At 48.6% G+C, this 13,053-nt stretch overlaps 1 protein-coding gene across 1 annotated transcript in view; it reads right to left on the bottom strand.

The window, feature by feature from the left end:
- PDIA5 (protein disulfide isomerase family A member 5) overlaps positions 1 to 12,806 on the bottom strand; it is a 138,203-nt gene extending 125,397 nt beyond the window's left edge. Inside the window, exon 1 of the mRNA XM_049878259.1 lies at positions 12,539 to 12,806. Coding sequence (XP_049734216.1) covers positions 12,539 to 12,583 — 45 coding nt within the window. The 5' untranslated portion in view covers positions 12,584 to 12,806. The remainder of the gene's footprint in view (positions 1 to 12,538) is intronic.
- Between the last annotated feature and the right edge of the window lie 247 nt (positions 12,807 to 13,053).

Here is a 13,053-nt window from a genome sequence, read left to right as displayed (position 1 = left end):
CTCAGCAGGTGAACCGTTCCTGCTGCTATCCCTCAAGCTTTTCCTACTCCCTCTAGCCCCACCCAGAACAAAACCCAGGAGACAAAAACGCCTCTTTCCCTTCCTTCCAGTCTAGCTACTGAGGAAGCGCCAACTGAGAAAAGTTGCAACGACAACTTGATGCATTTTTCCTCTGCTACCCGAACACCTGTGATTCCCCAGATTCCATCGAGAAAAGCAAAAACATCACGTTCTCAGGCCAAGCAGTGCCACCGGCAGGGCCTGTGCCAGACCTTTCGGTCCAGTGATGCTGGCTGGCAAAACACTATCTGCCACATAGAATTAGGGTTGTGAGCCTATACATCTGTTTGGTTTTGTAGCTGACAACAGCCCTAATGATAAAGCTTTTCGGAAATACAGATTCTAGGTCTCATTCTTGAAGAAAACCAGCTTGAGGATCTGGGGGCCCAGGAAACCAATTTTCTATGGTTTACATCCCCTGAAGGTGGCTCTGGAGCTATGGTGGCGCAGTGGTTAAGAGCTTGGCTGCTAACCAAAAGGCTAGCCGTTTGAATTCACCAGAAGCTCCTTGGAAACCCTATGGGGCAGTTCTGCTCTGTCCTATAGGGTCGTTAGGAGTTGGAATCTACTGGAGGCAACTGGTTTCAGTTTTTGTTTTGTTTTGGTTGAAAATAGTTTTAAGGTCCCTGGGTGGCACAAAAGGTCTGCACACTCACTACTAATCGAAAGGTTAGTGGTTCGATGGGACCCACCCAGCACCCTAGCAATGTGCTACCTGAAAGATTACAGCCAAGAAAATCCCAAGGAGCTCAGTTCTACTCTATAACATATGGGGTCACCATGAGTTGGAATTAACTAAAACCGCCTTAAACAAACAAAAAAACTGTTCCCTTGAAGTCACCTAGTGGCACAGTGGTAAACAGCTCACCTACTAACCAAAAGGTCAACAGTCCAAATCCACCAGCCACTCCTTGGAAACCCTGTTGGACAGTTCTACTCTGTCCTACAGGGCCACTGAGTTGGAACGGACTCCACAGCAATGGGCTTGGGTTTTTTTCTCTTTTTTTGTGTGATTTTTGGGAGTTCCCAGATGGTGCAAGTGGTTAACGAGCTCAGCTGCTAACCTAAAGGTTAGTGTCCACCAGACCCTGGGCTCCCCATTTCCATTCGTCCAGCTTTCCTGTCCCCTCCTGCCTTCTCATCCTTGCCCCTGGGCTGGTGTGCCCATTTAGTCTCGTACACATGGTTGAGCTACGTGTATTACTGTTTGTTTTATGGACCTGTCTAATCTTTGGCTGAAGAGTGACCCTCAGGAGTGACTTCAGTACTGGGTGGAAAGAGCTTCTGGAAGCCAGCGGACCCACCTTTTAAAAATCCTCCCTCTAGACCCACATCACTCCCCTCTTCTTCATAGTAAGGCTTTCCCTTCTCCTCTTCCTCTCCTCCTACCCACTCCTCCACCCTCTCAAATCTGCCCCGAACACCAAAAATGTCCTCAGCAGAGGGTCAACAAGGACCTCCATGTGGGTAAACCCAATGGGTACTTCCAGTTCTGGTTCTGCCTGACTTCTTGAACTACTCTTCTCTGAGCTTCAGGATGGGATATTCTTGGCTTCCCTTCTACTTCTCTAGCCACTCTTCCTGTCATCTTTGTAAACCCTCCTCTCCCCATCCCTTAAATGTTGAAGTTCCTGAGGGCTCAGCCTGAGACTGCCTTCTCTTCCCATTCCACTGCCTCCCCCAGGCAATCTCACCCACTCCCGGGGATCTCACCCATATCCCCGGGGATCTCATCTACTCCCTGGGGATCTCACCTACTCCCTGGGGATCTCACCCACCCTCCCTGGGGATCTCACCCACTCCCCGGGATCTCACCCACTCTCTCCGGGGGTTTCACCCATTCTCTGGGGATCTCACCCACTCTCCCAAGCAAAAAATCTCCCAAATTAGCACCTGCAGCCCAAACCTAGCTTCTGAGCCCCACACCCCCACATTCTCCTTGCTCAGAGCTTCTGAAACTGGGGTCAAGGTTTACTTCTCAGAATGTTGAAAACCTAGCTCTCATACAAACAGATACTGGGCACATTTCAAAGGTTTATGTAACTCATTAATAATGAAACTGCTAAAAACAACAATCAGGAAGATGGTGCAGGACCAAGTGATATTTGGTACTGTTATAGATATGGCCACCACGAGTCTGAGCCAATTTAATGGCAACTAATAACAAGATCAGACTCATGGAGACCTTATGTACAACAGAACCAAACATGACCCAACAGAGTGCAGAAATTATTGAACAATATCATTAATACCACACACAAGTAAAATTTTGCTGAAGATAATTCAAAAATGCTTATAGCAGTACATTGACAGGGAACTGCCAGAAATTTAAGCTGGATTCAGAAAAGGATGTGGAAAGAGGGCTATCATTGCTGATGTCAGATGGATCTTAGCTGAAAGCAGAGAACACTAGAAAGATGTTCACCTGTGTCTTATTAACTATGCAAAGACATTTGACTGTGTGTTTTTTATCCTAACAAATTATGGATAACATTCTGAAGAATGGGAATTCCAGAACACTTAATTGTGCTCATGTGGAACCTGTACATAGGCCAAGAGGCAGTTGCTCAAACAGACCAAGGGGATGCTGCGCGGTTTAAAATCAGGAAAGGTGTGTGTCAGGGTTGTATCCTTTCACCATACTTACTCAATCTGTATATTGAGCAAGTAATCTGAGAAGCCAGACAATACGAAGAAAAACGTGGCACTAGGATGTGTAGAAGCCTCATTAATAGCCTGTGGTATGCAGATGACACAACCTTGCTTGCTGAAAGCAAAGAGGACTTAAAGCACTTGCTGATGAAGATCAAAGACTACAGGCTTCAGTGTGGATTACACCTCAACAGAAAGAAAACAAAAATCCTCACAACTGAACCAATAAAAAACATCATGACAAATGGAGAAAATATTGAAGCTGTCAAAGATTTCGTTTTACTTGGATCCGCAATCAATGCCCATGGAGGCAGAAGTCAAGAAACCAAATGACATATTGCATTGGGCAAATCTGCGGCAAAAGACCTCTTTAAAGTGTTAAAAAGCACAGATGTCACTCTGAGGACTAAGGTGCTCCTGACCCAAGCCATGGTATTTGCAGTTGTCACATATGCATGCAAGGGCTGGACAATGAGTAAGGAAGACCGAAGAATTGATGTCTTTGAATTATGGTGTTGTTGAAGAATATTGAATATACCACGGACTGCCAGAAGAACAAACAAATCTGTCTTGGAGGAAGTACAGCCAGAATGCTCCTTAGAAGCGAGGATGGCAAGAGTTCGTCTCATGTACTTTGAACACGTTATCAGGAAGGACCAGTTCCTAGAGAAGGACATCATGCTCAGTAGAGGGTCAGCAAAAAAGAGAAAGACCCTCAACAAGATGGGTTGACACAATGGCTGCAATGAGGGCTCAAACAGCAATGACTGTGAGGATGGCACAGGACTTAGGCAGTGTTTCGTTCTCTTGTATACAGGGTCACTATGAGTCAGAACCTGGCTCAATGGCACCTAAAAACAAAACAAGATAACACAGATAGGTCAAAAGAGGATATGGGGAGAAGGAGGATAAGAAGATGTAAGAAAAAGTATTGTTAATTAAAAAAAAAAAGAACTCTGATATAAGATTGCTAAATTAGATACCAAACTGGTTAATGTCCTGCAGAACAATAACCTTTGGGTTTGTTTTCTCTATCAAGCAGAGATCACTTGCATCTTATCTAACTTTAAGGAGTATGGGCCCTAAAGAACAGTAAACAAAGTGCACAGCCTAGAGCACCAGATGGCCTTTACATGAGCCATTAGACAATGCTCTAAGATGGCATTAAAAGCTCACCAAATGTTTTTTTACTTCCAAGTTTTGGATAATTTTTCTTTATATTGGGGTCTATGAACTTGGATGGGGGAAAAATTACATCCTTATTATGAATGGATTTGTCACTATGTGAATGTTTTCTACGTTTATGAATATAGGTAACAAATCACAGTAGTATCTATAGTGTTCGTGACTTTGGTTGAATGGACGCGGGGAATACAAGGTGGAGAGGAGGACTGTGATTTTGTCACCAACTGAAATCACACTTTCTTACCACATTACAATTGGTACAGATACCCTGAAACACTGTTTATACTCATCACTCGTTAAAATCACAGAAGTCATCAAACCTGCCACTGGATCTTATTTGATGCATTAATTTAAATTAAAAAAAAAAAAAAGTATTATTTTACCACAAATTTGTTCTATAAAATTGATCTAAATGTATGTCAATATAACAGGTTTCCTTTGCAATCCTATGCATTCTGTTTTATACATTTAAAAACATCATTCTAAGAAAAAGTCCACAGAAGCCTATGATGGTCCTGTAGCATCTTCATGACCCTTGGTTTTAGTGATTCCCTTATTAATGAGTTAAATAAATCTTTGAAATGTGCTAAATATCTATTTGTAGAGAAGCCTTTCCTGACTCCCTGCATTAGGTTGGGGATCCCTATTACATTGCTCCTACCACCTTGTACTTTCTCCTTCCAGCACTTCCTAGCTGAATTAAAGAATTAGTGGCTCTCCTACTAAGCTATGGGAAGCAGGGATGGTGCCCATCTTACTTATCATTATATTCTCAGTGCCTTAGCATGGTGCCTCGCTCACAAAAGATTCTCAAGTAATATCTGTTGAATGAACACCTGGGACAGGTGAACGGTGCTGATGTTGGTCCATGTTCCTTTGAAATAGGGGGCATGTATAATGCTCTTTCCAGGACCCAGCAAGATTAGACGCCTTGACAAGAACAAACCTGCTTGCTCCTCTGAACGCTGCTATGCTTGGCCTGAAACAGCTTTCCAGCCAAGACCATGCAGGGGTTCAGACAGCTTAGTCAACTTTACATGTGAGTCCCAGCTTAGGGCCCTCAATCTGGGTCAAGGATTAAAGGAGTTTCTCAATAATTAAAGAAATCTGCTCATAAGAAGTTTCCTGAATACAACCGAATGCTTTGAAAGCCAGAGTAGCAGGGACAGGAGTCTGGGAACCATGGTTTCAGAGGACATCTAGGTCAACTGGCATAACAGAATGTATTAAGAAAACGTTCTGCATCCCACTTGGGTGTGTGGCATCTGGGATCTTAAACGTTAGCAAGCGACCATCTAAGATGCATCAATTGGTCTCAACCCACCTGGAGGAAAGGAGAATGAAGAACACCAAAGACACAAGGTAAACATGGGCCCAAAAGACAGAAAGGGCCACATAAACCAGAGACCACATCAGCCTGAGACCAGAAGAATTAGATGGTACCTGGCTGCAACCGATGACTGCCCTGACAGGGAACACAACAGAGAATCCCTGATGGAGCAGGAGAACAGTGGGATGTAGACCTCAAATTCTCGTAAAAAGTCCAGACTTAATGGTCTGACTGAGACTGGAGGGACCCCAGAGGTCATGGTCCCTGGACCTTCTGTTAGCCTAATACTAGAACCATTCCTAAAGCCAACTCTTCAGACATGGATTGGTCTGGACTGTAAGACAGAAAAGGATACTGGTGAGGAACTTCTTGGCTCAAGTAGACACATTAGACTATGTGGGCAGGTCCTGTCTGGAGACGAGATGAGAAGGCAGAGGAAGACAGGTTGAGAAGGCAGAGCTGGCTGAATGGACACGGGGAATACAAGGTAGAGAGGAGGAATGTGCAGGGGGAGAGGAGCTAGGAGTACATAGCAAGGCATATGTAAGTTTTTGTATGCGAGACTGACTTGATTTGTAAACTTTCACTTAAAGCACAATAAATAAATTAAAAGAAAAAAAAGAAATCTGCTCGTGCCAAGGGGGTAGAGGAACTGTGTGACTCCTCAAAGGGACGGATACCCCATCCCTGCCCTGTGGCAGGCTGTAATGAGTTGGAAACTCTGAAGCCAGGCAGAGACCCGCCGTCACATCATCAGGAATACAGTGTGTTTAAAACTGGGGTCTCAGTATGACTCTAAGGAATAAAATAAAGCCAGAAGCCTCTTCATGCAAGTGTGTTTAATCCCTGACAGCATGACTGAAAAGCTAAGTATTTAGAAGTAGTCGCAAACTGGTGTGGGGGACGAGGCCCTGCCGGATACAGATAGGGTGGTCAGAGGAGAAAGCAAGCTGCAGCTGCTCAGGGAGGGTGAAGAGAGGTGGGAAAGATAAAGGCAGTGCCTAGCTGGCTGCCCCTCCTCCCACACTCAAGCCATCAGCAAGCTAAAAAACAAGTTTCACAGATACCCCAGGAAAATGGCTGGTGTTGCTATTTCAGAAAATAGCACCTGCCAACTTGGCTACTTAAACATTCAAGTGAGCCACTGAGAACTATTTCTGTATGTCCCAACCTAGTCTCTTACTTTCTGCTCCCCCCGCCCCCAATCTTGTCTAAAGGTGTTCATCTCTCCTCAGCTCCCTGTCCACGCACCCGCCCCTCTCTGGGAGTAATAGTACTCACCCAGCTTACCTGACCCAGTTAACTTGGGACTCTACTACACAGTCATGAGATATGTGGAAATGTCTCGCAAACTTCAAGCTCTTTACAAATGTATTGGATTTTTAAAATAATTCTCATCGACTGGTAAGATGGGTAGCCAGAGGCTCCCTGCAGTGCTGCAAGCTGGGACAGGCAGAAGGAATGGACCACCCCAGGACGGTGGCTCCTTCCCTCTCCTACTGGGGTCTAAGACACTCTAGGAATCATGCCTGGGGCTTGGGTACAGGCAAATAAACCATCTAAAATCCAAGTAACATAAGAGAACCTAGGCTCTCCTACAACCCGAGTATCACGGCCCGGCCCACTCTCTCTTAGCCTCCAGAACTGACCACAACCACCAAAGCAAACCATGACAGCCCAAGAGAAAAAAGCCCCAAACCTGGAGCGAAACCCTCCAGGGATGTCATGTGGTTGGTCTCTCCATTTTCACAAGATGGTCCGAAGACAGGGGAGTATACTTAAATCCTTAGCCCCTCTGCACCCACCCAGTGGCTCTGCAGGATAGCGGTAGAGAGGGGGCAAAGAGGGAGTTAAAAGCCCAAGTCCCAGGAGCCCCGATGGGGAGAATCGTGGGAGCACATGGGCGCCCCCTACCCTGGTACCTGTGTCACACTCTCTTGTTCACACACCCCCTCTGACCTTTCACTGCCCACTGCTTCCTCTTAACTGACTTTCCTGTCACCTCTTATTCAACAACTTACAATGATTACTGTGACTCCCATTTAGCAGGCACTTCCAAGTGTGGCTCAGCGGTTAAGTGTTAAGTGTTAGGCTGCTAACCAAAAGGTCGGCAGTTCGAATCCCCCAACCGCTCCTTAGAAACCCTATGAGGCAATGCTGCTCTGTCCTTTAGGGTTGCTGTGAATTGGTATCAACTCGATGGCCACGGGTTTTTTTCCATGTGCCAAGCTGGGTGGCTTTCCTGTATTATTTCAAATCCTTTCAGTGCTGCCAGATGGATATTGTTTCTACCATTTAAGAACAAGAAAACTGAGGCAGGGCCCACGGTCACACCGCTGCTCAGCGTCCAGCTGGCTAAAAGCCCATGTTTATCACCCTGCGTGACGCTGACTTTAGCCTGTAGACAACAGAGAGAAATGCAGGATGATGCAAGCGTTTTAGGAAAATTAATCCAGGTTCCTCCTCTCCAACTCAACCCTACAAGGTGGCCTGAGTGACCTTATTGCTGAAAGGGTGGCTTCATCAAGTCTCTCCCCTGCTTCCATTACCTACAGGCTCAAGTCCCATGACTCAACCAGGCACTTCACTGTAAAGATACAAACTGCTTTTCCAGTCTTAGGCCCCGTCCCCAGACTCAAATCCTCCCTTCCATTCAGCATCCCACATTTCCGTCTTGAAAGATTTCTGTTCCCTGTCTGCAAAATTTATGCCTTTGGCCAAACATGGACTGGGCTTCATGCCAAGCCCTGGGCTGGGTGCTGAGACAGGGACCAGTCAGGTCAGAGAGGAGCCCTGTCCGCCCTCCTCGGGAGGCCAGCTACCACGACTCTTCCCTGGGGTCTTCTCTGGCCCAACGAGCTTGCCTTTTCCTGAACCCTCAGCACTCTACCACTCCTGGGGCACACAGCCATGCCTCCAACTTATGCACCAGTTGTTTTAAAACTTCCTCTGTAATGTGTTTATTTCTGTGGGAAAAGTGTGGGTTCGAAACAGCATTATAAATGGCAATTAAGTCCCCAGGCCAGCCCACAAAAGCCTATTAAATATATAATGGGCCCAGAGAAGTACAGAACTGAAATACATGCACATTAAAAGCTCTGCAGGAGACACCAGGAACAAGCTTCAGGCTGGGTGGCTGGGGTGCCAACCCCCTTCCATAAGTGGCAGGCGCCAGGGGCCAGAACAGTGGCTTGGGAGGAGGGGAATATGTGGGAGCTGGGAGCTTCTGGTCTGAGGCTGGGGGCTAATGGACAGCAATGCAGTGGAAAGAACCCCGGCTTATAATTGAGGAGGTTTGGCTCTACCCCACCTCAGCTTTTACTAACTAGGCAGCCTTGGGTGAGTCCCCTCCCTCTCTGAGCCTCACTTTTCTCTAATAAAATGAGAGGGCTGAGTTAGATCAGTAGTTCGCAGACTTTTGAATGTCACACACTGGCAAAAATACATTTTTTTAAATGTTTATTTTATCAAGTAAGGACTTTTTAAAAAATCACAATATACTATCACCATCTTTCATCAGGACACTGTAAGTGCCCAAATCTCAACATCATGTCATATTTTTAATAGGCAAGTTTTTAAACTGAAAATATTTAGATTCAGGAAACAAAACCACTTCACGGCTCTTGTCTTTCCTCTGTCACAGCCCAGCTCGTTTTTGGCCTGACTTCTGAGCACCACTGACTGAGGGGCCATCTACAGTCCTCTCTAGCTCCAGCATTTCTCCACACTACAGACTGGATGATGCAGCTATCTGTGAATTAACACAGACGGTCCTAGAGAAGGGCCAGGGACAGGCAGGAGCTGAGCTGGACTGGACAGCAGGAATGTAGGGCAGGAATGGACACAGGACAGCTTGGTGCCCCAGCCCCAGGCCCTGAAGGCAGAGCCACTCAGCCTGGAAGCTCTTGGGACTAATTTGTTGCAACTGTTGACTAGGACTCTTTTCAGCTCAGTATCTGGAGAGGGGGCATTGGTGGTTCAGTGGTAGAATTCTCACCTTCCATGTGGGAAACCTGGGATCAATTCTAGGCCAATGTCCCCCAGGTGCAGCCACCACCTGTCTGTTAGTGGAAGCTTGCATGTTGCTATCATGCTGAACAGATTTTAATGGAGTTTCCAGACTAAGATGAACTAAGAAGAAAGGCCTGGCAATCTACTTCTGAAAATCAGCCAGTGAAAACCCTATGGATCACAACAGTCTGACCCACAACCAATCACGGGGATGGTGCAGGACTGGGCAGCATTTTGCTCTGTTGTGCGTTGGGTGGCCATGAGCCAGGGGCCAACTGGGCGGCAGCTAGCAGAAACAACAGGTCTTCTCGAAGGCTGGGGATCCTCCGAGGGTCCTTTTCTAAAATCTTTATTAGTTTTTCTGATTATAAACTAATACTTGGAAAACACAAAAAGCCGAAGCGAAGAGGTCACTAAAGGTCCTCCATAACCCCACCTTCCGGAAACAGTCACTTTTAAACATTCTGATGGGCTATCGATCCTTCATCCACCTATGTAGCTGACTTCAGCTACCCTGGCATTCACCTCTGTAGCCCGCTTTTTCCCTGTTATCACACTTGGGCATTTTTCCATGCCCTTAAATAGTCTTCAAAAACATCATAACATAAACATATGAGTAATAAAAGAACATTCTAGGGAGATATAAATATTCTTTAAAAACATCACTTTCTTTGGTATATACAGACCCAGAAGTCATCGAGCCATGCCATTACTGTTAAGCATTTAAGCCATTTCCATTTTTATTTTAACTATTGTAAAATAACGTGGTGGGTATACATCCCTGGACACAAATCTCTGTAGACTCCCCTATACACACTTACACCCCTCAGGTCAGTGCTGTGCACCTATCAGTCCTCAATAAATCACTGAGTGAACAAGGTAACCCAATCCACTCCCAGGGAGCTGGGGAGGCCCTTATCAGATGCACATGGCATTTAAATTTGCAGAGGCCCAACTGGGTGTCCAGCAGCCACTCGCTGCTGACCTTGTTGTCACTCTCCCTCTGCCCTGCACCTGCTAAACTAACTCTAAAACCAAAACTAACTTTAAAACCAAAACCAAAAACCCATTACCACTGAGTTGATTTCGACTCATAGCGACCCTATAGGACAGAGTAGAATTGCCCCCTAGGGTTTCCAAGGAGCCGCTGGTGGGTTCAAGCTGCCAACCTTTTGGTTAGCAGCCATAGCTCTTAACCACTGCACCACCAGAGCTCCAATGCTAACTCTAGGGCTACAGAAAGGGGAAAATGTAAATTCCTCACTCAGGACTCCGAGATTCTAGTGCCCTAGGCGAGCCTACCATGCTTTTCCACATCTCCTTGAAGGGCACCTGCAGACTTCAACTCCCAACTCCCACACTCCTTCAGACTCTGCTCAAGCCACGGCCTCAAGAAAGCCATCACCCACCCTCCCTCTAAATTAATGCATAGCTCCCCTTCTGTGGAGGCTCCCAGCACTGAAGGCATTAGCACTCGTTGTTCTGTCATTATTTGCTCACGGGACAGACACCCCCGCCCAACCCAGAGCTCCACGGAAGGGCAGGGACAATGTGTGTTTTGCTCCCCACCATAAACCCAGCCCTGTGCCAAACAATGCAGTTGATAAATAAATGTTTGCTGAATGAAACTTCTTTCCGGTCAGATTCCTAAGCCCTTTGTTTTCACAGGAGGGACGGGAAAAGGGAAGAAGGGAGGAAAGGAAGAGAACCTCCTCAACAGTCCAAGTGCAAAGACCTGATGGGGGTTCAAGCTGGAAGTGGCCCCACATGCTGCACAGTCCAGCCTGGCCTAGAGACCCGCCCACACCAACTGGCTCCAGGTAAGGCAAATGGAGCAACGCAAATAAAGCAATGGACCTTCGCTCACCAAGATGTGGTAACCAATGCCCTGCTCACGCCTGGTTCTCTCACAGCGGGAGAGGAGTCAGATCCATGAGGACAAGGAGCTGTGACTCCCTTCCAGACAACCAGAAAAAATGGGGTCACCCCTCACTGATGATCCCAAAAGGGCAGGGTAGTGGAAGATGGAAGTGTTTAAGGCAACTCAATCCATACTTGACTTTTTCTCCTCAGTCTGCCCAGCATTGTTTCCACAACCAAAAGGAAAAAACTTGAAAATTTGGGTTGGGGAGGGTGCCAGAGCAGGAATTTCCCTGAAACTTCAGGATAAAAGGAGCCAAGATGGTTTTAAAATAGGGAGGACTAGAAGTTATTGGAGCCCTGGTGTCGCAGGGGTTAAGAGCTCGGCTGCCAACCAAAAGGTTGGCAGTCAGAATCCACCAGCCGCTCCTTGGAAACTCTATGGGGCAGCTCTACTCTGCCCTACGTAGGGTCACTATGAGTTGGAAACCACTCGATGGCAACGGGTTTGGTTTCTTTGGTTCAGAAGCTACTGGCAAGATGGGGGCGCAGGCCACACCATCCCACCACGTACCACAGCAACGCCAAGGCCAAACCCTGGGTAGGTGGGGGGTCCTGGGAAGGTGGACACCCATTCTGACCTCTCCCGGGGATGCCCTGGAAGCCCACCCCTCCTCCACTCTTGTAGGATTTTGCAGTTTCCAGAGCTGCCTCCTCCAATTTTCATCTGACCCTCGTGTCAGCCCTGGGAGGTGGGTATCTTTACCGTCCCCATTTCACAGATGAGGAGACTAAGTCAGACACATCAGATGACCCACCACTATCGCACAGCTAGAAAAGGGCTGAGGCTCGAGGCGGCCCCTGTTGGGTCTAGGAGCAAAACTCTACGGCGGCGGGCGGGCGGAGACGATCCCACCCAGCCCGCCAAGCCTGGCCTGCGGGCGGGGACCAAGGTGGGGATGACCTGCCGTTTGCCAGTCGCCCGAGGTCGAAACCAAGAACAGAACAAGGGGCCCTCCGACAAGGTTTCTGGCAGTGCAGGTGCAAAGCACCCCCACCTCGACCCGTACTCACACAGGTGCAGGAGCCTGGATTGGGGCGCAGCCCCCAGCCCCCCGTGTCCCGCCCTGGCCTGCCGCTGTCCCCCGGCTCGCGACCCCACAAAGTTGCCGGTGATGCGAGCGCCCTGCGAGGGACCGCCCAGCGCCCAAGGGCTCCTCCAGCCCCTGCGCCAGCAGCGCTCGGTGCGGAGGGCGGCCGACCGCCCGGTTGCCTCCCCCGCGCCCAGCGGGTCCCCGCCTGCCCTGCGCGCACGCCGGGGCTCCGGTGCCGGCAGGCATCTCCCCGCACGCCCCGGGGAGGAACGCGAGCGGGGGGCGCCGACAGGCACGCGGGACGCACGTGCCGGCCCAGCCCGGACCCCCGCCCCACCAGCCTCACCCAGATCGCCAGCAGCAGCAGCCCCGCCGGCCCGGCCCGCGCCATCCCCGCCGCCGGCTCCTGCTCCGCCTCCACTCGGGCTTGGCTGCCGCCCGCTCCGCCGCGTCCAACGGCCACGGCCACTTCCCAAACGTTCCCCGCCTCTGAGTTCCCGGTGCCACGTCTGCCAGAGCATGCGCAGCGGGCGGGAAAGGCGGCCGAGGAGAAGTGCTCGCTGGGGATTGTAGTTTGCAGTGAAGCTGAGCTGGGGGGACTTGGCAGGTGTGTACTTGGCCCCAAGGCCCTGTAAGAGCGTGAGTGGCGGGACACAAGGCAAGGTCAAGGGAATAAGGGAAAGCAAGTAATTTAGAAGACTTACTCTGCCCAGTGCTTTAGAAGTAATACCTCATTCCTTTCACAGCCCACAGAGATAAGGTTTATGTTACCCGCTTTGAGAATGAAGAGGCAGCCCAGAGAACTGAAGTAATTTGACCCAGATCGCACAGCCTCGGAAGACAGGCCTGGCAATCAGCTTC

Source organism: Elephas maximus, chromosome 1, assembly GCF_024166365.1.
Source record: "Elephas maximus indicus isolate mEleMax1 chromosome 1, mEleMax1 primary haplotype, whole genome shotgun sequence".
NCBI lineage: Eukaryota > Metazoa > Chordata > Mammalia > Proboscidea > Elephantidae > Elephas > Elephas maximus.
This window is presented reverse-complemented; position numbering and strand designations above follow the sequence as displayed.